Genomic DNA, 27,275 nt, shown 5'->3' on the forward strand with positions numbered 1-27,275 from the left:
CCACTCCCTGCACTCCAGTGTGTTTCATGTGTAGCACTCCTGTGACATTTGTAGTTAATTCCACACTCTTAATTGGAAAGCAGGCTTGTAAGCAGGAGTTCAGGCTATTAAAAGCAATGTTGTAGCATGGTGCATAGCTATTAATTGTAGTGCAGCCAAGGGGCCAGAAGGAGGCAGAGATGAATGAACAGTAAGGCAGAGGGAACACAGCACAGGGCAACTCTAAATTAATTGCAGCTAACCTTGAACATTAAAGTTGTCCCACAGGACAAGAACAATGACGCACACATTGTGTGTGTGTGTGTGTGTGTGTGTGTGTGTGTGTTTGGTGGAGGGTCTATGAACATGCATAGAGAGAGAGAGAGAGAGAGAGAGAGAGCTTCAGTTTGATGACAAGTTCTTTCTCACTGCATCATATCGCTGCAGGATCTGCATTTAGATTTCAGTCAATAACAGAAGCATCAAAGCCGGTTAGATACAGCATCTACCCTAAAATACACAAAACATCAAAATGTTATAAACATATTTTACTTTATATTCAAAATTTGGTCAAGTGGAAGGTGTGGAAGGTTTATTTGTTTCATCTAAAATGATAGTCGCTGGTCATCTGTAAGCATTGAATGGAAGCAGTGTATTTATAGCTCCATGTTTTTGAATATGACTAGATTTTGCTAAGTTCATAAATAGCCAACAATGATGTTGTAGTGATGTAGCACATGAATGAGTTATCTTCAACGACAACGGTGAAGTCTCTCCTTCTGACTGCTCCGAAACTGAGACCAAAACCATCTCCGAAAACTGTGACACAACCTAAACCAGTCACCTGCATATTCCCCCTACATCCCCACATTTGATAGAATATCCTACAAATCTAGTATTTCTTGTTGTAAGAGGACCATCACTTGCCTTTGTGAGCAGGAATTACATTAAGAAAATTACGTTGTTACCGGAGAAGAATTAACAGTCTATCAGCTCCTGTTCTGGTATGCTGCGTTCAGGGACCAACCCAACCCCCAAACAACAAAAAACAGACCAAAAATTTAGATCTGATTCCAACTGTGGATTTGGAAAATGATTCCACCTCTGACACGTACAGAATTCAACTCTGAATCATCCAGCATATTTTCATGAACTATCAACTATATGCTGCAGCTCTGTATACTCTATTGTTGTTATGTACATGCAACAGCTGGGAAAGCAAAATACTAACTATTCTGTGAGTAACAGAGGTTACTATACTGAGAGTCTGCTGCTTAGGATGTGTGTGTTATGTATTAGGAAGCAAATGAGGTACGTGCAATAACACAATTAAATACTGTATACTGGGGGCTGATTGCTTTGGGAATAGCTAAGTAGGTGAACACTGAGTGTGAGAAGGTTTTTTTTCAGGTTATATAGTTTCCGAGGTCAAGACTGAATCTCTACGCTGAACGTGTTAATTATGTGTCACAACAGTGCACACACGAGGTGACATGACCCCCTCTTAACACAAATCCAATGGAATTGAAGGAGGACAAATGCAGAGTGCTCTTTTTGTGTGAAAGTGCTTTCCAAAGTTCCAACAGTGTGAGGTAGTGAAATGGAGAGCATACCTTTTAAAGTAACACTCAGTTATGATGGCAATGCAATACAGCTGGTAGATCAGAGATTTCCAATATTTTCTTTTATACATTTGACATGTAAAACATATGGTTGGCTTGTAAAGTATGATGCATTATTCTAGATGAGGTCTGCAGAATATACAGTATGTACAGTTTGCTTTCACACCACCATATCATAGTGAGGTGAGATGACAGACCAGAATCAGCTTAAAGCATGGAAACTGGACACACACACACACACCCAATTAGCATACATATGCAGGTGGGGGGATTATTCGGGACACGAGAAAGTACAAATAATGCTCGGATGTGTCTTCCTTCTCTAGAGTCATCCTGGAAGCAGCAGCAGCAACACTCAGTCTAAATATCTTATGAGCTTCTCCACTAAAGCATGGGAGCAAATGGAGTGGCTAAAAGCTTTACACTATCATGCTAGAGATACCTCAGTGCGTGTGTATGCGTGTGCCACGATCAGGCAGCGGCACTCATGTGAAAGCCCAGGAGGATTGCACATAGACAGAAGTGCTTTTTGAAGAGTAATCAGCCACTTAGACAATACGCCAAGTAAATATTATCGTCTAAGTTGGCTAATGAAGAACACTCAAGACAGCGTCACGCACACAAACGCACACTCACATTAGACACATGATGTAGAAGAAAGGCAAATACTCCCTACCAGCCACAGCAACTCACACAACCAACAGGAGAGCACACAAACATCCACACAGAGAGGTCAGGGGTCACAGGAGTTTTGATTAGACTTTCCACTGGCAAGCATCATGGGATTAGGTCATATGTTTAACAGATTTTCTATAGCCTTGATACCCCCCCCCCCCCCCCCCTCCCTCCAAATCTCTTTCACACAGTTTCACAGGTCTGTTTGAAAGCCTGTGGTTGGGCCAGGTGTTTATTCATCCAGTCTATGTTTAGTTTAAAGCAATAATGTGCTTTATTGTAGCACAGGGTGGGCTGTTTGGAGCTGTCATGAGGAAGCTTATTGCTGCAGATGTGAGTGTGGTGCTGACTGATAGCAGACATACAGTACTGGGGTTGTGCATGTGTTATAATAGTTTCATGTAATATTAGTGTCTCTGTAGAGTTCAGAGGATTTCAGAGCAAGACCTCCTGCTGTGCAGAATAATCACTGGCATGTGAAGCGTTTAGAGATGACATCATCTGTCACACTTGCACTGTGGTGGTGTTCTGGTGGGGGTAGAGACTACCTAATGCTTAACATTACCCTTTCATATGACCCATAAGGGCATGTCCTGAAATAGCGCCCTTTGGCAGCAGGCATTTCTTAAAATAGGACCCTGTCTTATTTTATTCGTCTCATTTTTGTATGTAGTTTTTCTTTAATGCAATGGACAGACTGTACCTGTGTTAGCCAAAAGGCTAATGTTCAACAAGGTTAATGGTGGCTTGCATCCAGTACATTCCTTGTTATGGAAAATATCCTAAACACCAGGTTATGATTATGGAACAATCACGGTTTGGTTTTGCTGAAGAACAAAAAGAACTTGGCTCCGGCACAAAAACAACTGGTTACATTCAGAAACAAAACCAGGCTCACAAACTGCAGTATTTGCAGAACCGTAACCTGGATTTATGTGCACATACTTAAGCTGTGAGGGATACAGGATACACGATTCATGCTGTAGATACAGTACATACAGTTTAGGTTCTTTGAAGTTCAGATCTCTCCCACTGACTTCACCACCACAGCAGACAGCTCTGTCAACTTTAAAACTTTGGACATTGGAGAAGTCTGTGAATTCAGCAACCAGCACTCAGTGTACCTGTTCAGGTCAAAGCATGCAGTTGTTGTCAATAGTGAAACATTGTGCTGATAATGAAAGCTTTGCTTTATGCCATATGATGTGTTATTGTGGTTGCTGTGTTTGTACTGGAACACCCTCTAGGCTATTCCTTTATGACTTCGCTCCTTGTTGTGTTGACGACTTCTTACATTAGATGAAAAATAGCACAGCGAAGTCTTTTTTTTTTTATTCTAGCAGAAAACAGCGTAATTGACCAAGAAGCTGCAGTAACAAAGCCTTGATGTGACTTATTTTCTTGTACTGTTGTGGGCGTACAAAACAGACAGTTCTTTACATCGAGACATTTCTGGATGATGAGAAATTTGACAGAAATAAATAGAAACTTTTCACTTTCTTTGTCTCTTTTCTACCAGGGGTAATTTACACCACTGACATGTTGGACCGCGAGACCAAGGACTCATATTGGCTAACGGTGTACGCCAGCGACCACGGCGTGGTGCCCCAGTTTGCCACTATCGAAGTCTTTGTCCAGGTGGAGGATGTTAACGACAATGCCCCACTTACCTCAGAGCCAATGTACCGCCCGTCAGTGCCGGAGAACTCTCCGCGGGATGTTTCTGTGATCCAGATCCAGGCCCAGGATCCTGATGCCACGCCCCCCACTGCTTCTGATAGGCTCAGCTACCGCATCGTCAGCGGAAACCCGCAGAATTTCTTCACCATCAACAGCCGAACTGGTGAGTAATGGTGTTGAAAATGAAAACAGTGAGGTGAGGTGAATGTGAAGGTCTGAATGAAGTTCAGTTGTTGTTGTTACGTAGCCAACATGACTCCACTGTTAGGTACTTTAAGGGACTGCAGAACGTCCCCAATTGATGATCTGCACATATGTGTGGAATCACACATCGTGAATCTTGGTTTGTCAGCCTGTACACATTGAGCAGCAAGATTCTCTTGGTTCTCTTTGGAAAACTAATGTTCATGGCTCCTTTTCTTGAGATGACCAAGGTCTTCTGAACCTGTCCACCGATGATTCTGAATAACTGTTGTCAACTGGTTCCGTTGACAACAACAACGCTTGGTTGACAAAAATCATCATTAGGACCGTAAAGCAAGTGCCCAAGTTATTTAGGCCCATTTGCACAGTATGAGGAAACTGGAAATGTACGCCCTGCTTAAGGTTAAGGAGTTTGTGGCAGTGCTTGGCCATACCGCATAGAAATGTTCACACCTGGCATTTGGGAAAACTTGCTGCACACGCTAAAAGCTAAAAGTTAAAAGTTTTTCATACACCGGTGGACTAATTTGCTTAATCTTCTCAAGGTTTTGGTTCTGCTGCGGAAATGTAAATCACAGTTACCTCAAAGTCTTTTACTGCAGGGAAGGTTTCTGGACTTTAGTTTCTGAGAAAATAAAGCAGTAGGAAACGTGTTTATGGAAAGTGGCCAATGGATAAATTCAGTTGTAACATTCAGCAGAGTGAAATGTTGTAGAAATAATAGCAAGGCTACAAATGAGTGTGGAAATGATACTTCTCTAGTAGTTTAGAGTGTTTTTCTGTGCGTGTGTCTATTTTGAACTTGATCTAATTGATTTTGAATGTAATGAATGTGAAGTTAAAAAGTCATGTTAATTCTGTTTCCAAAGCAGCAGAGAGAAATAAAAAAGAGAAGGAGAAAAGGAAAGTAGTTAATGCCGGATGAGCTTGATCTGAGTCAAATGTTGCATTTATAATCATTGAAGCTAATTAAGCGTGTTTGGATTATTTTTCTAAAAAAGACAACCAAGGGTTTAGTTTTATTTCCAATTATCACCACAGGCTGGCATGCTATTCTGAGCTGCAGAGGATATAATAAGAGTGCAAAGCATCAGCACGGCCAAGGTTTAAGCTGTGCAATTTTAAAATGCAGCTATAGTGGCCGTTATAAATTTTAGTGTGACATATTCATTATGGTAAACAATCCCTGTTTGTTTTCATTTGCTGCTAATACATGTTGGAGAGATGGTTAGTTTGGCAGTGATCTGATTGGACACACTGTTTTTTATCTGATCTTCTGAATTTAACCTGCTCTTGAGCAAGTTTGCCATGCGGCTCAGGTTACTGTGGTGATCTACCCTGGTTACCATTGTGATCTACCCCTGTTACCATGGCGATACACCCCGGTTAAAAAGTGAGCCAGCTGAGTGATACCAGAAAACGTGAGTTAAGCCCAAAGACAGCTTGGTAACCTACTAATCTCGCTTCATGGCGTAGGTCTCGGAAACCAAACAATTACTCACGCGGCTGTCAGCACAAAGTGATCCAGGTCTGATCTGTGTCTAAACTGAATCAACACCTCAGTGGACATCATCACCTGCATACATTTATTTCGGGGCTGTCGGATCCAACTGTGCTAGCTTTTGCTAGGTGAGCGTACGTGTCTGTAAAGAGTCTTGCTGAAGCACTGGCTCTGTGGGAAACGTTCGAACAGTAACATCTGTATAGCGTGTTGATACGTGGGTGTGCATGTAGGATGAAGCAGAAGGAGTGAGGAGAAGGAGGAAAAGGTGGAAGCTGGAGTAAACAACAGCAGCAGCCGCTGCAGTATGGTCTGGGAACATGAACACACACACACACACACACACACACACACACTCCCCTCTGCACAATGTCTCACACACAGTTTGTTCTGCAGATAAGGCTCGTGGAGGAGAGAGCGGGAGATATAATTGGCTGCAGCTATATTTATCTTTTCTTTAGTCAAGATCGCTTTGCTTTGAATTCGATAATACTGTACCCATTCATCTCAAGCAACTCCTCCTTTCTCCCTTTCTGCCTTTATTAAAGAGATTCTTCTCCTTTGCTTTCTGTAATGTCATCTTGTACGTCCTCGTGTTTTCGCTCCCTGTCATACACTGGTTCCCTCTGACTTGCGCCTTTCTTCTTTTCATAGCTTTTTCTCCTGCTCCCCCCCCCCAACCCGTGTGTCTGTCTCTCTCGATGGCTGATGTTGAATATTTGATTTTCTCCTTATGAAACATTGATGAGGGACTGCAGATCATCCATAAGCCCGGAGAATTCTTCCTCTCTGATTTACATGTTTTCATTATGTTTATTTCCTCTGTCAATCTGAGGGTCTCTGTCACTCTGTGTTTATCCCCTTATCATTTCTTCTCTAATTCTCCCCTCATTTGTCTGTCTGTGTTATCCCAACGTCCCTCAGTGCATGAAGCAGAGCACAGTCCACTTAGATGGTAGCTTGTAACTACTGCGGTAGTTGACAGGCTGTGATGAAGCTTCTTTTTCTCTGTTTATGACAAATTCTAGACACACATGCAGCGTGTTACTGTATGTGTGAAATGGTTCATTTTAGCTTCTCCCTGCTGGTGGGTGAAGAAACACAAAGCATTCTCTCTAAACACACAAAGTATAGCTAGTACAGCTAGTACAGCTGGGCTTCACGAAAAATATAAAGGGAAATACGGCCCCTTTAAAGGAAACATGGGGTTGGCACACTCCTGCTATTGGATTCACACTATTCCACTGATCCACAGGCAGTGGTAATGTGCTAAGATAGTCAACGATGTTTGAGCAAATAAAAGGAAAATTAGAAAAACAAATTACTACATATGAATTCTCCCAACAGAGTAATCCACTCACATAGTTTACTACACAGTATCTTTATAAATTCAATGCAAGGAATAAATCAAGAATAAATTAAGTTTATATATATCTTACCTCCTTTCTCCACACTAGCAAAAATATCTTATTTCACCCCATTTGACAGCATGATGTCTATATTGCGGCTCTAAGGTCTTTATGCGTTCACAAGCACTAAAATAACTAAGTTACACTTTTCATTCTGCAATATTCTGATTTCTAATGGCTGAACCACATTTTCTACGCCCACAAAAAAGGTTTCAGCTGAAGAAGTTGAGAAATCTGATAATTAATCAAACATTTTACTTTAATCTGCATAATCAGATTTCTCTCTGTATACACATTTTATTAACATGGGGGTGTGTGAGTTTAATGTGTTTATATGACCTGGTGTTAATAAAAGGAAATTACAGCTCTGGACAGTATATGTTGTTGTTAATGTGAAAATTACCAGGATTGGCAGCTGGGACACTTGGCTGCTTAGTGCTGAGCTTTGATGGATGAAGTCACATTGCTCTGTGGGAAGACTTAAGCCAGGTCAGACACCGCAGCAGCTGCACCAACACAGTGGTCTCACTGAAGTCAATGAGGCGGCAGCAGGTGGGACACTTTTTGTGCTGCTTCCACTGCAGTGCCAAGTGTCGATGAGGTGTTCCACCAACTATTCCACAGATATGGGTGCTGTTGCTTTAGCTTTTGCATGGAGCTACATTGAGATGCAAAATGAGTTTCAGTGGAACTAACAACAATGACAGTAAAGTGGTACTACATTTTACTGCATCACATGGCATTGTACAAATTCTGTAGGGCAGCTTGATCTTGATCTCCCAAAATATGCTTTTGCTCAACTAAAGTACTGTGGGAAGTAAGACCAGGGACCTTCATAAGTAACTAAATGTTCCTGCAGTTCATTAAGGTTAATTCCAAACATCCTCCACATCATAAAGTGCGCAGTAGAGAATGAGTTTGAGTCAGATGTATCATCAACTGTCAAATTCCTCCGGTATTCACCTCTGATCATAACTTCCCATTTCAAAATTTCATCTTTAATGACTTTCCTGTACAGCTACACATGTTGTCAATCATGCAGGTTTTCTTCGTGACTTGGGATAGAGTAGATCAGGCCCATACTGTATCTGCAGCTTTCAGATGGCTGTAAAGGAAGTTAATCTAGTACCATGCAACCTGCTGTGATTACAGATGGTGGGAATGATTCTACAATCATTTACTGTGACTGAAAATTCCTTTCATAACGATTCGTTCACACCTTCCAGCCGTCTTGCCATGCCTTGTCCTCCATTTTTGGCCTATTTGTCAAATCTATTACACAAAGCAACACCTTCTTCTTCCCTCGGCCCATTCCCAATCTTACAATCGCAATTAGTTCTCTTGGCTGCCAAGGCGTTTGAGCTAATGTTGCATAATCGCATTGCTGCTGGTCTCCTGCTTCATTCATAAGGCTGGTAGACACCAGGAGGAAAGGAGAGACTAGTACAAAGTGTGTGTGAGTGGATTCCTTGGGAAAAGTCAGGACAGGCTCCCTCTGTATTAAGCAGGGTTACTTATCCTGAAAGAAGGGCCACCATTAACGCGTTATTTCTTCTTTAAGCCGCATCCTGTATAATAATCATACACTTCCCATATCCACTGCACAATCAAGATGTGCTTAAAGGATAAGGACAGTGATTTTATACCTTTTTGTTTTGTATTGTCAACAAATCTAGAGATAGATCATAATAAAAGACTAAAACAATCGATGAAATGGGTTTATTCACTGTGCTTGGCTATTTCTTTTTCAAAAATCCATTTCACAGGCTGTACAAAGTGTGAGTCATTCTCAGAGCTTGGAGCTCTTCTGTAAAATAAAAGAAATAATTTACTATAGTCACAAATTCTATCAGATAATGATGGGAATGTGTTGAAGGACTCTATGTTTCTCTTTGCACGTGGGTTGGTAAAAGGTGGAAGCAGTTAGCCCCTAGCTCTACAGGGGCTCCACTGGTGGTCCAGTAGCAGGATGTGACATAATAGTTTGGATTATGATTAAGAAAAAAATTACCACCTGTTCATGACAAGGTGGACGTTCATGAGATTTGATTTCACTAACCAAATCAACGCCTCAAAAGAATCAAAAAAAAAAACAAACCTCAAAAAACGAACTAATCACACTAAAACTAAAACAGGATAATTATTAGAGGAACTAGAACTAGAACAATTAGTGACATGGTATCCATGTGGAGTGCTGTACAGTAAATAATTCACACTCATAACTTGAATCATGCAACATGTAATGATGGGCTGTGTGTGTGTGTGTGTGTGTGTGTGTAGTAATCATGCTGTTGGTCTTTGTTAATTAGGTTTCTGCCAGGGGGGTTCTTGCCATTTCATAACAGATGGTGCATGTGTTTGTGTGTGAGGGAGGAACTTGTGTCTGGATATGTTCTTTTCTTCTGCATCTAATTATAGAAATGCGAGCATTTCCGTGCACCTCGTGCATGGCCGTGTTTTGGGATTTGTGTAGCATTGAAATAACGTGCATTGGTTCTCAAGGCGTTGTTGTGTCAGTTACTGTGACTTGTGCAGTGTACTTGTTGGGAGCTGTCACTTTCTCTTCTTTGCTAAAGCTAATAACGTGGCACTAACAGATGCAGGAACTGGAGTCAGCTGCTCCTGGCTTGTTAGCACGTCAGTCTGTGTGGCTAATAAAGCAGAAACCCAGCAGTTGTGTTCTCATTAATCAATAGCATTTTCAATGATGGTTAAGCTTTTATTTATTACTCCAACAGTCCACTGTTAGGTGGTAAACACAGACACCATTGCCAAGATAATAGTGTGAAGATATGAGCTTTAATTCATTGACAGGTTGGACTTGGGCTTTGACACAGGTCGTCACCGCTAGGAAGTATTATATCTCTGCAATATATATGCAGGAATCTTTCACAAAACACTGCCAATGAACCATCACGATGTCCAGACTAGTAAAGAATAACTAGTAAACATTTGCACACAGTCAAAATGTGGAAACAGAGGGAGTGAATGGGTGACTTAAGACATTAGCAGCCTCATCAGGGCCTTTAATGAAATTCATTCAGGGCTGGAGGCCAATGTTTAGCTTAATATGTGTCATGCATTAGTCTGTCCTTTTATTATCCATTAATATAATCCCAGTGTTACATTTATTATGTGGGTTCAAGAGAATGCACCGGATGAGATGTGATGCATTTGATTTCTGGAATATGTGCAAATATTTGGCTTGAAAAATAAAAAGTCAGTAACGATGATTTGATATGGTTTCTGTGTTTGAATATAGTGGACTGAACTTCACTTTCCAGTGAGCTCCACATCTCTGCTCTCAAACTCTTCATTTTCCTCATTTTCTACATGCGTCTGTCTGTGCTGTCTTCATTCCTCCTGTCAAGTTCTTCAAATTGAAAAGCTTTTATTGTTTTGAAGATGTTCTGACAGCTCAGATGTTTGAGAATTTCTTTGCTTTCCCCAAGAGGAGAAAAGCTCAGACGCTGGAAAGTTGAAGGGATGTCTCTCTCTCTCTCTCTTTTGTTTTTAATTTTTCACAAAGCATGCTTGCTCTGTAGTACATTTGTGGGGAAATGCTTTAATTTGTTATGCTGTCAAACGCTTTCAGAAAGGCTCATGTGTAGTTTCATGTTTGCTGTGAAGAAACCAGATGCTCTTTTTAGGACTGAAAATGCAAGACGCGTCACTCTGATTTTATTTGAGACCAAAAAACTGAGTCCATCAATCATTTAGTCTAAGACATTAACAAAGATGAACTATATCATTTTATTGGCAGTGATCCATGGAATCCAGAGTGATATGGGTTTTAATCGTTGGATTCAGTTACATTTCTGTATTTAATTCAATCTTTCATATTCCTATGAAAACAAAACCTTCTGTAAATATGATGCTGAAATACCCTCAACTCAACTCAACTTTATTTATAAAGCCCTTTAAAACAACCTTTGGCTGACCAAAGTGCTGTACACAGTTAGTCAAAAGAAAGACAAGCAATTAAGACAATACTTAAAACAATGAATAATAAATAAGATGACAATAAAAACAAAAGAATAAAACAAAGGAACAAACACAGAGTCTTCATGCTGAATTAAAAGCCAGAGAGTAAAAATAAGTCTTCAATACCCATCTACCCATGTATAAAATTACTGAAACACAGGTACGGCATTCCATTTTTTGTGTGTTTGATACTTAGAGCTGGCTGTTTCCACCTCACAAACTTTTCCTGAGTAATAACAATCTTTTGTGGAATTTTATTTCTCCTCCCCTATTTCCACTGGAGGGTCTAAATTTAGTTCTGGGGCTGTAGTAGACCACCACTGGTCAAGATTTAGTACTTTCTGAAAGTACAGGAACCACAGGGATGGGATCTGCAGCCCAGAACATCTCAAACTATAAATATTGCACAGTGTTTCATACATTAAAAAAAAGAAACATTGCACAATGGTGTGCACTATTTTGCTTTGGAGACATTATAGAGCTTGTTTGGGTAATCTGTTCATCTTTCTGGGGCTTTGTCTCTGCTGGGGAAATGCCAGACTTTCCAGTGGGAATTGACCTTTTCCATTGGGATTGCAGAAGACCTCCACCCAAATATTATAGCATATATATCACTGTTATATATGTCTGCAGTTTTTTTTTTTCTTTGGTTTCCATTGAGTTATTTTGGGTTTTAGGATTTTGGACTTCTCTCCATGTTATGTATTCAAGACTTTGGTTCAAGTTCCTTCTTTCTAGCCATTCTCTCCAGTTCCTCCTGGAGATTCATGAACTGTTCCAGACCCAGGAGTATTTCCTCAGTGTGTTTTGGGTCTGACCTAAGTGTCCAGGAGGAATTCTTTTCAAATGGCCAAGCTACGGCAACCTGTTATCTTTCTCCGTGCAGTTCTAGTCGTTCGGGATGCCTGACCACCACTCCTTGTTTCTAAGGATGAGCCCACGATGAGAAGGCAATCCATTTTGGTTGTTTGTATCCACTGATACAATCAAGGATGTAGATTGCCCCAAAACAGTCCAGTCTGTCATTATTACTGCTGATGTAGAGCCAATTCATCTTCTCCTCTTGCATTCCAGCTTGCCTTCATTTCCAATCAGTGCCACAAAATACTGTATACACCTTGACTCAGGGCAGAGACATTTCCCGGGAGATAAGTTTGGCCTTGGTTGTAAACAGCCCCACTTATGTGTTTGCACATTTGTTGGGTGGATTGTTTAATTCATGCTTCCATTACCATGTGTAAATGGTTGATGCATTTTAAAAATACATTCAAGGCAATGTGCTCTTTAATTGGAAACTTTTGCTTAAGTGAGAGAAGTTATAGGGCAGTGGCCTTCCAGCTCCATCCTTTAATTTAAAACTGACACGAGCATGCTACACGCACTGTGCTGCAGTCTGAGCTGAGCATTTTTGATGAGTATGCTGTAAATATTTTAACCCTCCATTTCAGGATCACACTTATGTTTCTAACAAAAGTTTGAATCTGTTTTTCCTTTTTATTTCATTCCAACTTTTAATTCAACTTTCATCACCAAAAATCTGCAGAAATAATAGATTCCAAATGCATATAATGTTCACCTGACTTTTCTACATCCAACCATAATGACTGAAGGACACGGCAATCAAGTTTAGCTTTGAGAGCTTTCACTTAACAGCTGTAATTGTTCCTCACAAATTGTGGAAAACCTTGAATTTCCTTAATGTATTGAAAATGTTCTGCGGACTGACAAAATTTTAAAGTGCTAAAGCATTAATGGCGAACACGCATTTCCCAAATCTCTGATTGTTTGATTGTATTTTTGAACATGAAGTTAATTATCAGGTTTGATGCATCATTCTGTAAGCCTTCTCCTGCCTGCTCTCCTTTTTTTTAAGCTTTTTGATTAAAACAATGGAGCCCCATCACCCCCGCAGCAGTAAAAAGTTAACCGAGTTCTTTATAATATTAAATATTATGCTCTTAATACTAAATAACGCACAATTCATCACAATGAATAATAACTGCACAAGAGAGCTGCATTGTTTTTGTCTTCACCATCTCTTGTTCCATGTACTGTAATTAGAACGACACCCACAACTAATTACCATGTCACTTTGCTCGTTTCGCTTACAGGCATCACCGTATGTGTGTGAGTGTGTGCACATGAATTTTTTCCTTATAGTTGTGAGTAACTTTGGTCTAAACCATTGTGGTGAGGACATTTAGTCTTCCCACCTTTAAATGTTTGAGGCTTAAGATTTGGGTTTAGACAGTCAGTTGTAATGGTCAAGGTCAGGGTAAAGACCTAGGGAAGGTATCATGTCATTGAGTTTACTCAGTGAGATGTGAGTGTGTGCTTAGTCCCTTTTCTAATTGTTTTCTCTGCTGTTTTCTGTCTCAGGGCTGATCACCACAACCACCAGGAAACTGGACCGTGAACAACAGACAGAACATGTTTTAGAGGTAAGGACAATGCTGGATTTACATTTACATCTTACCATCTTACCACTTCGCTATCCAGACTCTACTGTATGTAGTGAGTTTTAAAAGACAGGAGGGGAGGACACTTCACTGTTTGTCTTCAAAGGTCTTTGTTAGAGTTGGGACAGGTTTTAGGTATCAGGTTACATTTCGAATGATTACAGGTAGGGTTAGAGTTAACCCCTAATCTGAAATGTAGTTGCTGAGAACGTGTTTTCTTTCTGTCTCACTGGTCAGTCAAACCAGACTTAAACAATATCAGATTTTTTTATATAATAATATCAAATATTCTTCTTTTTAGTCTTGAAAAAGTATTCACAGCAGTCTGACTAAAACAGAACTCTATTAGAAAAGATGCTTTATTACAAAGTTGAGGCACAACTCAAACTGAAGCTAGAGTACAGCAAATGTTGGAGCTAACAAAGGTCTTCATCAGGTTTTGGCAACGGAGCTCCACAAAGTAATCTATAAAGTGAATATACAGACACAAACACACAAAGACAGTCATCACTGAAGTGATGCATTATGTCAGTGATTGTCCTCGCAAAGATAGCTGTACAAGTGTATGCGTGTGTGCGTGCAGTAATGGGCTTGACACACAGTAGGTGATAGAGGACACACACATCAGTGTGCAGCAAAGGTAGAAGATTGACACTTTTGGAAAAGTCTGTATGTGATGTTCTTATATGGTCTCGTGTGGTTGGACAACCTTCAACATTAGAGTTTTTTCAGGTGCATATGACATGTGAAACAGTAGTTGGTTACTAACTAACTATCCCGCCTTTTCCTGAATAAACCTTGTTGTATTGGGTAACAGAGGACACTCAGGGTGGTGCACTGACACTCGTTGCTTTGGTAATGACTGGAACACACTCGACAATGCCCAGTGTGTGTTAAGCCCATGAAGTTGTGCTCCAATCCAGAGTCTGCCAGGATTTAGATGAAAATAAATCACCTCTCCAATCTTCTCTACTCTTCTACACTCACACACACACACAAACACACACACACACACACACACACACACACACACACAAACACACACACTGTCCCCTTTGCTCTTTGCTTTCCTCTGTGAGGTTTGCATTAACTTGGTAATAGAGCTACTCTGAAGACAGTGTGTGTGCATTGTTCTCTATTAGACCATAATGGGAACCTGTCTCTACTCTGCTTTACCCTGATTGGTGATAAATCGAGCCACTGGCTTCCTCGTGACTCATAGCACTCAGTGTGAAGACTGCATGCCTATCGTGTGCGGACACTGTATACACCGACTTATGAAGTATTCATATAAAAATTGCTATATAGACGCAAATGTGTCCAAAAAGTAAAGGCAAATAAAAACTGCAGTTTGTGCCCATCAAGCTACATGAATACATTTATACTGACAAGGTGAAAGCATGCTTTTTGGAATATCACTCCAAATTGTTGGGCTTTTGTTAATGTGTTAGATGAACACATGATAAGTTATTAGACAATGTTAACATTTTGACTTCTGTCTATAATGCGTCCATGACTGTGCAGTGATTTAAAAGTGACTTGTGGCTGATAGGACCCAAACTAATTTTGAAGAAACCCAAGTTCAGCTGAGAATCATATGAAAGAGACAAAAATTCATCATTGTCATTATATTCTAAAATCAACATCACTGTTGTATCAGCTCTAAACCCTTTTTTTGTATCTTAGGCAGAGGTTGAGGAGCTTTGTAATGAAGCATTGATCTACACCCACTGGCATCTGTTGCCATCAGTTCTCAGTGCTTCATGTAAATTAAGTATTACATTTAAATTCCTGCCTTGTGTAGTCAGAAGGCTAGCTGGGCAGTTTAGGGATATTATAAGTCCTTCTCCTCAATCCCTGCTGCTTGTCTCGTCAGGCGTTTTCCAAAATGGCAAATGCTTTTCCTAAATGAAGCCAGCCGTGAGCGAAGGGGAAATGAACTGCTGCTGCGTTGTTCATCTGTGACAGGCTGAAAAGTGATCGCACTTCTACCGCAATTAATATCAATTTAGTACGATACAGGCAATCCTGCTTTATAACTCTGCTTGGTTGTAACTCCGCCTCTCAGTGATCACCTTCTTTATCACTGTTGCAGTAAAGAAGCTTAATGAATTAGCTGTCTTAACAGAGGAGTCTTTTCCTTCTCATCATATTAGCGGGCGACTGACAGGCAGCAGAATTAACAGGGACAGATAGTGGTGTTTTTTAAGACTGGATGTGTTTTACAAAGTCATAATTTGGTATCCCTGCAGGTGTTGGTGTCCGATGGTGGTCCTAGTACCAGGCAAAGTACAGTGTGGGTGATGGTCCAGGTGCTGGATGAAAACGACAACAAGCCCACATTTCCTGAGAAGGTCTACCAGGTCAAACTTCCGGAGAGAGAGCGAAGAAAGAAGGGCGAGCCCATCTATCGGGTGTTCGCATACGATCGGGATGACGGGCCCAATAGCGACCTATCCTACAGCATCGTGGATGGCAACGAGGATGGGAAGTTCTTCATCGATCCCAAGACTGCAGTGGTATCGTCACGAAAGGCCTTCACTGCCGGGAGCTACGACATCCTGACTGTATGAGTCTTTTTGCTTTGTATAGAGTTCAAGGTTTTACCTAATCCCCCATTACTGATGTGCAAGTTCGCAAGTTTGGGGTGGGGGGGGAGCCACATTTTACTTCTCACATTTTATCCTTTACCACTTTATCCCTAGTTTGCAAATTATGTATTGTCTCTTCAGATCAAAGCCACAGACAACGGGCGTCCTCAGAAGTCGTCCACAGCACGCCTTCACATTGAGTGGATCCGTCGGCCTGCTCCCTCCACTGTGCCGCTGGTCTTCGACGAGCTGTTCTATAATTTCACCGTCATGGAAAATGACAAAGTGGCTGAGATTGTGGGCGTGGTGTCCTTGCAGCAGAGCTCCGCCCCCTTGTGGTTTGACATTACAGGTAAAAGCTCTGCGTAAGGTGAGCACAACCTTCCTGCCAGTGGAAGGCTTGGTGTGGTGTGGTGTGAGCTGGGGGTTGCCCAGGCTCAGTGCACGGTGTGTGTTGGTGCTGACAGTGTTGGTGTGTGTTGGCGTATATGAGGTGCAGCTCAGGTACTGTGGCCTCGCTGCATGATCTGTTATGCTCTGCCCATCCCAGTCACAATGGCGACGGCTTCTCTAGTTGCCTGGTCTGTATGCACTATAGGAGGTAAAGCACTGTGAACAGTTGGCAGTAGAAAGAGGAATTATAGGGATTGAATTCAGGATAACTGAATTACACAAAAACACTTAAATTAAACGAAAGCTAAATCTATTTTTAAGGCACTCTCCTGTTAGATTTTTGTTATTTATAAATATTATTTTTTCTTTCATAGGAAGAATTTTAGAGCAGGTGCTGGCTTCGTCTGTATAAAGAACATTCTGACAGATTTTAAAGTCAGTGTGACATTCCCCTAAGTGGGGAATGCCCAACATAGCACACTTAAATCCCTTTGATCCGTCAAAGTTCACTTTCACCCACTTGAAAGGCTTAACCAGATTATGTCATGGCCAGCGCACTAAGCTCAATTTGTACGCATTATGTATGGTGACGATTCGGGTGTGGTAAAAGTGATTTAATAATTCTAATAATCGCCACGTTTGATTCTAATTCTATTCGTTTTCAACACCATTCAGTACTACATGCACACTGACAGCTCCCCAGCTGTGATGCATGCACTGTGGGGCAAAGGTCAGCCCAATCTAGATGGACAAGAAGGACCAGGAAGGACTGCGGTTCTCACAATGCACCATCCATCTTTCCTTTTGTTGTCACTGAGCAGTGACAGTCAGTGTGTATCCAGCTGGAGATACCTTCTGGCTCGTGCTTCTGGCTCTCCGTAGCACTGTCCATCTCTTCTCTGTCTCCCTAATGTCTGTGTCCATCTCGCTCTGTCTCTCTAGAGATGTTTTTTTTAGTGGGCAGCGAGCAATAGATTTTTTTGTATGTTTTTATCTTTGTAAATTATGCACATATGTAAATATCATATTAAAAACAAATACATCAGTAACAATAGAGCAATAATACTTTTAGTGATTATATGGCACAACAATAATAATATAAAAAATAATAATCCCATGAGGGAAATTCAGCAATGACAGCAACACAAGAAACGGACCAGTCAGTTGGCCTAGGTGCACCCAAACTCTGCAATAGTAATAGTGCAACCTACTAGTAACATAGCAGAAACATACTGTATATTTTTATTACAGTAATATTACAGTACATCAATGTATTTATAAATACAAAATACAGTAAATACAGTAAATGCAATTGCAAGTGAATAAATAAATGTGTTGTATGCCGAAAAGAATACAAGTTTAAGTTTGGCCTGTTGTCAAGATACTCACAGACTGAACGTGAGTTTGTAACAAACTGACCAGTAGTCATTAATAAGAGCAGTGATGCTTAAAGGAACAGTTTGGATTTTGTAATTATTCTAATATTAGTTCAGTAATATTGAGGATTAGGGTCATTTTTTAAAAAGTCCTTTTTTTTTTTTGCAGAATTCTGACTAAAGAAGTTTCAGAAAGGGGGAAAAGTTAGATTACATATCATTTGTATAGTGGACCTAATGCACATTTACTTCCACGTTAACTCTGTTTACAACTTGTAAAGGAAAATTTAGGGGTTCAAAAAACAAACCCAGAAGCTATAGTACAATATATTCATATGCTACAGCGCCTAAGGAACTACTTTCATGCTATATGAGCAAACAGAGGACATTGTCAGAACTAAAAAAACTAAGAAAAATCACCCAACAAGACAGATCCAGACCCATATCTATATAAGATATCCTTTAAGACAGGGAAGGCAGAGAGAACTTCAGTATAGGTCATAACTCGGAACATGGTGTGAGATGGTATAATGTCCATGACGTATTATATATAGCATCAGTCAGTATAGTTGTACTATCATCAAGACAACACAAATGACTAATATGACATTTCTACGAGTACAAATGCTATAGAGTTCAGCTCATCAGAAGCAGTCTCTGTCTCTGTCTCTGGCTCTCCTTTGCCCATCACGCCACCCCTCCTGCTCTCCTGTCCTCCGCCCTCCAAGCCCGTCTATCCCTCTGGTCTCACCTTTTCTCTCCTCTCTCTCCTCAACGCTTCATGGCCTGGAAGGTCCCAGGTTTTTCCGTGAGATGTTCTATATTCTGCAGAGTGCTTGCGGCAGGAACTGTTCCTCAGAAGGTATCTCGCTTCCAAACTTCCAATACCGTTTTTGCTGTCTTATTTCCACTTCTTTTCTTTCATTTTCCATCCACCTCTTGTGCTTCCCATCGATGCTGCTGACGTGTTCCTTTGATTAGTTGGTTGAATGAGTGGAGTAAACCACACAGGAGCTCACCCCGAGCTGTGTGTGTTTCTATGTGTTACTGTGTATCCTGTGTGTGTGTGTGTGTGTGTGTGTGTGTGTTTCACACTAATGGACCACACTGCAGCCAAGGTTAATTGAAGAGAGGAGGGTTTAGTAAAAAGGTATCACAACCTTATTTTATCTGCTCCCATGGCAACAACCCTGGGTTACCTCGGTGACAGCTCTGCCTAATGACCTGCTGTTAGCAGCACCTGTACACACATTCCTTATGGAATTAATGCATGCCTCCATGTAGCACTCTTCTAAGGCGTGCTCGCAAATGCATACAAATCTCCTGCTATCTGCTGATACTTTACAAAAACGAATGGCTGGCACTCGCATGTCGGCAAGCAGGTTTAGGACTGAAGAAGCACAACACAGCCTCTGGCACCCTGCATCCACCCACAAAGCATTTCTGTGAACCCAGAACACACAATATTTAGCACCAACACCCAGCTTCCTTCATGCAACCGCGAACACCCAGCAAAGTGCAGTCTGCTTAAAAATAGGTAGTGTGACTCGAAGCAGATGTGAAGCGGCAGAGGCAAACGGAGGAGACAAAAAAATAAGGAAAGAAGACATAATGAGGAGCTGATCGAGTTGAGAGCACTAAAGGATAAAGCTAATACTGGGACTTTGAGTGTAGAGAAATGCAGATGGTTACGTGTCACACAAAAATGTATGTGTCTGTTTACGTGCTGCAGATTTTCCTGAGAAGCAGTTCACCCAAGAGACAAACATTCGAGATGGATGAGTGTAGAAGATGGTGCATACTCGGGATAGGAAACGGAGCTTAAAGATTCAACACACATATATACACACGCGCACAGATTTAGCAGAATGCATGCGCGACACATCCGTGAACACGCCGTGTCCTCTAAACACGTGCTCCATTTATAGCTGGAGCTGCTCATGCCCCACCCCGGCAGGCTGAGCCAGAGCAACCCACACACACACACACACACACAAATATACAGAGAGATGATACACACTATGAGAATCTTCACAAGCAAGCAAGGTGAGAAGAAGGTAGAATGTGCACTCACTTACGTGGTGTATCTACGAAAGATAGAACGCGTCTCCAACTGTAGATTGAGGCGAGACGTTACCATGCTCTGTGGTGAGACAGCCGGCCAGCTGAGCTGATGGGTGTAATGTCAGCTTTAGGCAGACAGATGAAAACTATTTTAGATCAGAGTAGAGGCCTCCCCTTGCTCTGTGGTGCGTTGGACTTTTTTTCTCTCTGTAATTTGTCGTTTTTGAAGGATTCGCGCCAAACCTTCTTCTTCCTCCTGCCTAAATGAAGACTGTAAGCTTGGATGACACACATGGCTGTTTGAAGCTGCCTGTGATAACAGCGTGGTTTAACGTATTTTCTTTTTACATGCGGTCATTAGTATTTAGTGGTTTTATTTTACAAGAACCAGCACAGCCTAGTGCATCCTACTTTCCATTCACTATGGCTGCTGTCACAATCAGCACATAGACACTGCTTTTCAAGTCAGAAGGCTTACTGTGAAGGCAAACTGAGTGTGGCATGATGCAAAGTTTAACCCCATTCAACAAAGAAGCAATGCACTTTATGAAGCAATCTACTTTAGTTACAGTATAAGTACTGTAGATGCCAGGTAGCTTAGTTACAAATGGAAGTGTTTTCATGATTTCATGTATAATGTAATATCAGCAGAGCTGTTTCACTGCACTTACTGCGATGAGCCCAAACATCAATGAACAGGGAGGAAGCTAGGTTGTTTCAAATGGGCTTAACAAACAGACAGCATAGTAGCACATGTTGCTGGGTACATACAAACACACAGAAACACACACACACACACACACACACACATGGCAGGCTGAGGCTGAGGCTGAGGTCTTAGCTGATGTGGTGAGATCATGGATTTATTAGACAGAGATGCCACCGAGGAATCCCTTGGAGTCTGTGGCACACACGCACACACGCACACACACACACACGCATACTCACAACTGAGTCATCACCGTTGACACACACCAACGGACACATCCACTGGGGCATGTAGGAAACAGATCGTGACAGATTCTTATTCTATAACGCACACACACCGTTCTGAAGCCAGCTCTAGACTAAATGGAGCTTTTGATTCAATGTGGGAGGTGAAATGAGAATTAAAGCAGAATGTCTGCACAGTCGCTGTCACAGCTACACCTACACAACAGCTTTACCTCTTCCTCCGTAACGCTGGTAATGTAGGTAGGAGAGATATATGGCAAGCCAAAAGGCCCAAAACACGGCATTCGACCTCCCCGCCATGTCCTCAGCAGACTTTTATTCTCTAAACACAGAAACAGTGAAGTTTCCTCTTTATTTAGTTTGAATGAATTTGACATACTTAAGTTATATTCTTCTTTTCCACTAAGAAATATATACAGCGGGTTGTGTCTAAGTTGCCAGACAGCATGCTGGTTTTCCTTTTAAAATATCACCAGTTGGTTGGGAGGACCCAACCAGCGCTGTAATGAATGCCCAGTTAAACATCACTCAAACGCACATGTGGCACTCGTATATACCATATGTTTTCAATCAGATTAAGTGTGCAGCGCAGGTCTTTATAGGAAAACACACACACGTGCACAGAGGGTGTGTGTGTGGCTGTTTGCATGACCAGTGCTCCCGCTTCATTGCATTGCTGTGATTGTGTGCTTTTGACTTTTTACAGGAGTGTGTGGAGCCTGTGTGTGTGTGTGTGTGTGTGTGTGTGTGTGTAGGGTGGATGGCTGGGAGGTGGGGTTAACCCTGTCAGCAGCCATTCCTCCCTCCCCCCCTCCTCTATACCATCATACACTCTGAGGAAGAGTGTGCGCAGCAGTGGACTCCAGTCATGTGCCGTTCAGTCAGTGCAGCTGCTCAGTTCGCTGCATGTGATTCTGCAGGTTGGATACAAACATTTAAATTAACATTAGGATGTTTAAACCCACGGTTGCACATGACTGAATACCATTGGTTCATAAAGAAAACTGTCTGGTTTGTGTTCACGTGTTCATCATAAACAATGTGTGTGTATGTGAGAGTGTGTTCAGAGTACAGTGTACTACGTCTGTATGATTGACACTTTGTGCCCCCCTTGTTATCCTCATGTCTGACCTTCCTCCCATGGAGCAGGTGGGAACAGCGACAGCGTGTTTGACGTAGAAAAGGCTGTGGGCACCATCATCATCGCCAAGCCTCTGGATGCCGAGCAGCGCTCCTTCTACAACCTGACGGTGCAGGCCACAGACGGCACCAACACCGCGTACACACAGGTACAGTATAAACTTCTATTCGGGTAGTATGTACAGTATGAGAAAGAAACGAATGCAGTAAGATGAATAGTAAAGTCTGTATATCACTCAGATAAACTGACCAAATCGCATTGTTCATCTTCAAAGATTAGATGACTGTGAGGACGAACAAACCTTATCACATAATCCCTGCTTTTGTTGAAAGAGGTTTACTATCACAGACAGCCACTTCAAATCCAGGCTGGGCTTTCTGTGGAGCGCAGGAGTATTTACTGTACAGTTTAGCATATTTTTAGGATTTTTTGACTTCAAGGCTTTTAGCATTTTTATCCATTCAACACCTTAATGGAGTTACAACTGTTCAAGCCTGGTGCCCGATCATCCATCCTCTAAAAGACAGTCCTCCAGTCTGTGAAAGAAAGTATCATTACTTTTATATGAAGACAACATAGGTTTCAGATTTTAAATTAGCCCCCTTATGTTGAATGCCTTCCAAAGAGTTTTCAGTACAAATTTCCCTCTTACTGTGGGGGAATTATATTATACTAAAAAAGAGCTTCAGCTTGAGAGGATAGCCACTTATTTTAACAACATCAAACTCACGATAGTTTTAGATTTTTAAGTAAGGAAATTATCCATGGATCCAAAATCGCATGTGCAGTATTAGTTTCACATTACATACTGTACTAACAGTTTTGTATCATAGAAGGCTCCAGACTGAAAAACTAGAAAGGACTGTTATAAATGGTAAATGGTAAATGGTCTGCACTTGTATAGCGCTTTTCTACCTAGCTGGTACTCAAAGCACTTTACACTGTGTTATACATGCTATTCTCTACTATGTAATAAATAAATTCAATTTTGTAAAATTGTAAGTTAGGCTAAGAGTCTTTTTCAGAGCAATCTGAGTGCAGCACACAACCTAATGTCTATTCAACTTCCAGCGGCTGCCAACAGTAGTGCTTTAGTGAAACCAAATCAGACTATTTTATTTGTATTGAGCCACATAGTCACACAGTCTCCTGTCTTGCCTGTGTTGTATCCCTACTCGTCTCTGTGTCACGTTGCCCTTGTGGCATCACACGAGGGGGGTCTTAAACGTCAGTTTGGTGTGATCGCCAGTCAACCTCCACTCACAGTCACTGAACTGATAATATTATTTTAAAACAATAAAGCCTACACACCTGTGAGATAGCAGCATAGTCTCCCAGATGGAGAGTCAGCATGGCGTCATACTGCTAGGGAATGTCTCCACAGTTGAGCAACAGAAGGACGGTTGCTGCAGCAGGGTTTAAATTTAGACTCACCGGCTGGCAGCTCCTGTCTCCTTCTCCCTCCACTAGTCTTTATAGTTTCTCTGGGTAGGAATGAGTACAAATCTCCTGCTCCTTTTTTGGGATGTGTATAGTGCATGTTGTCACTTGCCTTCCCCTTTAAGTCCTGCTCTTGCCCCTGCTGCTATTTTGTACTTTGTAATCTTTTCAGAGTTCACTTGCCATATTCTGGCAGGGGTATAGCCAGCACAGTGGCTCAGCGGTTCACACTGTCACCTCACAAAAAGATGTTCCTGGGATCCGGGGCTTGATCATTTGCTTTCTATAAGGACTCAGAATTTTCCACCGACATTGTGTTGGTTTTCGCTGTGCTGTACATGCTGAATGTGAATGGAGTGTGTGGCCATGTCTACCTCTGCAGACATCTGGTGTACTGGGTGTGTGTGTGTGTCCAATTTCTACCCTGCTGTCCTCAGTTGTTTAAGAGTATATCAGCATTGATGACATCAGAAGACAGCTGATGATTTACCTTCTGCCATGACACCCTGCTATCAAACCCTACCTTTTGAACTATACAACACAACTCATTGTGCAGGCTCTAGTCATAACTTAGCTTGACTACTCCAGTTCTTTACTGATGGGGTTACCAGCATGCACCATCAAACCTCTCCAGATGATTCAAAATGCAGCAGCATGTCTCATTTTTGATCAACCAAAACGGACAAATGTTACACCACTTTTCAGATCTCTGCACTGGTTTCCTGTAGCTGCCTGCATCACGTTCAAACCCCTGACCGTTGCCTACAAAGTGGTTAACTCAACAGCACCAGCTTACCTGAACTCCCTTATCCAGGTCTACAATCCCTCTCGCTCACTGCGCTCTGCAAGCGAACAACATCTTGTCTTCCCCTCACCTCACCTCACCTCACCTCAAAAGACCTCAGGCAAAACTTTTCAGCTCTGTGGTTCCACGATGGTGGAACGACCTACCCACCTCTGCACACTCAGCAGCCTCACTCCTAACTTTCAAAAACCTGCTGACAACAGAACTCTTCCGGACCTTTCTCTGCACTTCAATCTTTTCCTGCACTTAAACCTTAAAAATAAATAAATAAATAAATAAAATCATGTACTTATACCCCATAAAACTGAAACAGCTCTTCCTAGAGCACTTTACTTTAAAGTTTGTCTCCTTGGCTTAGATATTTTCATGCTTTGTACCTCACTCGTAAGTCGCTTTGGATTAAAGCATCTGCCAAATAACTAAATGTAAATGTACATCAAGCTGATATCAAAGAACAAAAGGCAGCTCGTATTAGTTGCTGTGTTGCCTTCATCTGGGACAAAAAGTGGCACTAGAAAATAACTCTATACCATCAGGTGACAGTAGTCTGTATTTTTTAATCAAAAAGCGAAAGCGGAAGAAACCTACAACTGCAGACAGTACAAACAGTTAACAGAGCAACATGTTCCTGCTAAATATGTAAACTTGGTGAGAAAGGTGTGTTTTTTGAATTTCTCTGATCATTCAAATATAATAATAATAATAATAATACATCATTAAGTTATTATCAAGATTACATTTTTAACCTACAGCTCGGACATTTACAACAGGAGTGCCTACAAATATCGCATCAAATTAAAAACAACTTAAGACCCAATGCTAGCTTTTTATTCTCCTCTTCCTTCCTTGTTTCAGCAACATGCCCATCACTCTGGCCCAGACCTAACACCTCTTCTTGGCATGCCAATTTCTGACACCAGCCAGACTGCAGCAGATCGTGACCTCTTTTCCCCCTGCTTAGCTCCTTGCTGTAGCAGCAGCTTGTATTATGCTGCCACTGGCCTCCAGCCCTGGCCCCTTACCTGAACTAGGGTTGGCATCCTGCCTGCCTTGCCCTGAAACTCTACAGTGGCCAGACAGTCACGCTAATTAGACACATTATTACAATAATTAGGTCTACTGCTAAGATCAGTGATATAATCTGACACTTCTAAGGAAGAGGTTTCAACAAAATATATCTAGGGGGTTCTTTTTAAAGCAGCATGGATATCAGTAATGTGTTTTGGATACACAGATATTTTATCCTGCTTATATAATTTAGTCATTTAACACCAATAGGAAGATAAAACCTTGCTAAATGCTTAACAAACAGTATTTCAGTAATCAGTAATTGTGCATTCATACACTTTTTATGTATTTTCTGCTTTGTTGCGTCAGACTGATACAGCTTATTTTACCCAAGGGGGTTTGACCAAATTAAAGCTGCTCTTACTTTTTTCATTTCCTGCCTTTCTGTCTCTTTCGTCTCCTTTTCCAACCTGTCTGTCTCTGGCTCTCCTCCTGTGTTTTCCTGTCTCATGCAGGGCTTCATCACCAGTCATCTGTGACTCAGGAACTTTCCATGAGTCATGACACACACCAACCACCAACACCCTGCATGAATTCTCTGCAGTCTGTACAATAACACACATTTAATTCATTCTGTATACGCTCTGCTACATAATTCCAGTGGCACTAAAGATAGTGATACTATCACTATCTTTAGTGCCACTGCCACTGCTACTACACTAATGATAAAGTATAGTAAAATATGTGGTAAAGTTGAACTCTACAGTACATGACAACACCATAATGACCATGTAAGTATATATACACAACTTATTCCATTTATTATTATTAAACTAAGTTTTCTCCAGGAACTGGTAACAACAAAGAACTGATCACACTGGTTTCTTGACAGGACCAGCAAAAGCTCATACCAAATATGATGGCTTCTTCACGTTGTTTTACTGCTATAGTTAGGAATCATCTGCAAATAGGAATTGTTTCTGGGATGATAGTTAAGAGATTCATAGACTAGAAACCCTGTCAATGAGTCTGTACAGAAAAGTAAGATTCCTAAAAACTAAATCCTCAACCCTGTCTCCTAAAAAATACACTGCCTGTCCAAGAAAAGGTCACCACCTGGATTTAACTAAGTAAATATGTCTCCTATTGGATAATTACTGCATGGATGATTATGTTTCAGCTGGCAACAAGTTATGTAACCCTAACTGAGGCAATGAAGAGCTTCTCATTTCTTAAGCAACCATGTCAGAAGACACATCCTGTGGTTGTGGAAAAGATGTTAATCTGTTTCAGAAGAGTCAAATTATTGTCATTCATCAAGCAAAAAAACATAGGGTGATTGCTGAAACTACTAAAACTGGGTTCAGAACTGTCCAATGGAAGAAGGTCATGTGGTCAGATGAGTCCAGATTTACCCTGTTCCATAGTGATGGGTGCATCAGGGTAAGAAGAGAGGAGGGTGAAGTGATGCACCCATCATGCCTAGTGCCTATCGTTCAATGTATGGGACTGTACATTTATATCCAACAACAATCTCCTTCATGCTAATGAAATATCTGCAAATGAATGCTTAAAGAACTACAAAGTGCATCAAGAGCTCTGTAACAGAAGTCGATACATTACATTATATTTCTGTTCCTCTCTTTGTCTTTGTCGTGTTCAGGTTCACATAACTGTCATGGACAACAATGACAATGCTCCCATCTTCTCCCAGCCAACATATGATGTCACTATCTCTGAAGATACACCACCTGATACTGAGGTTGTCCAGGTTCTGGCATCGGACCGTGATGAGCATCACCGGCTGACCTACTCTATACAGAGCTCGATAGACCCCAGCAGCATGCGTCTGTTCCGCATCCACCCTTCCCTGGGCACCATCCATACTGCTCAAAGGCTGGACCATGAAGCGTGTGCCCAGCACATTCTCACTGTCATTGTAAGATTCATTTTGGTTTAGCATAACCTAAAAGTCTAAGGTATCATATGG

At 41.4% G+C, this 27,275-nt stretch overlaps 1 protein-coding gene across 1 annotated transcript in view; it reads left to right on the forward strand.

Moving 5' to 3' along the window:
- fat3a (FAT atypical cadherin 3a) overlaps positions 1-27,275 on the forward strand; it is a 129,480-nt gene that overhangs the window by 66,428 nt on the left and 35,777 nt on the right. Inside the window, exons 4-9 of the mRNA XM_026379071.1 lie at positions 3,796-4,119; positions 13,434-13,495; positions 15,766-16,080; positions 16,246-16,456; positions 22,041-22,180; positions 26,949-27,224. Of these exons, the coding sequence (XP_026234856.1) occupies positions 3,796-4,119; positions 13,434-13,495; positions 15,766-16,080; positions 16,246-16,456; positions 22,041-22,180; positions 26,949-27,224 (1,328 nt within the window). The remainder of the gene's footprint in view (positions 1-3,795; positions 4,120-13,433; positions 13,496-15,765; positions 16,081-16,245; positions 16,457-22,040; positions 22,181-26,948; positions 27,225-27,275) is intronic.

This window comes from Anabas testudineus, chromosome 13 (genome assembly GCF_900324465.2).
Source record: "Anabas testudineus chromosome 13, fAnaTes1.2, whole genome shotgun sequence".
Lineage (NCBI taxonomy): Eukaryota > Metazoa > Chordata > Actinopteri > Anabantiformes > Anabantidae > Anabas > Anabas testudineus.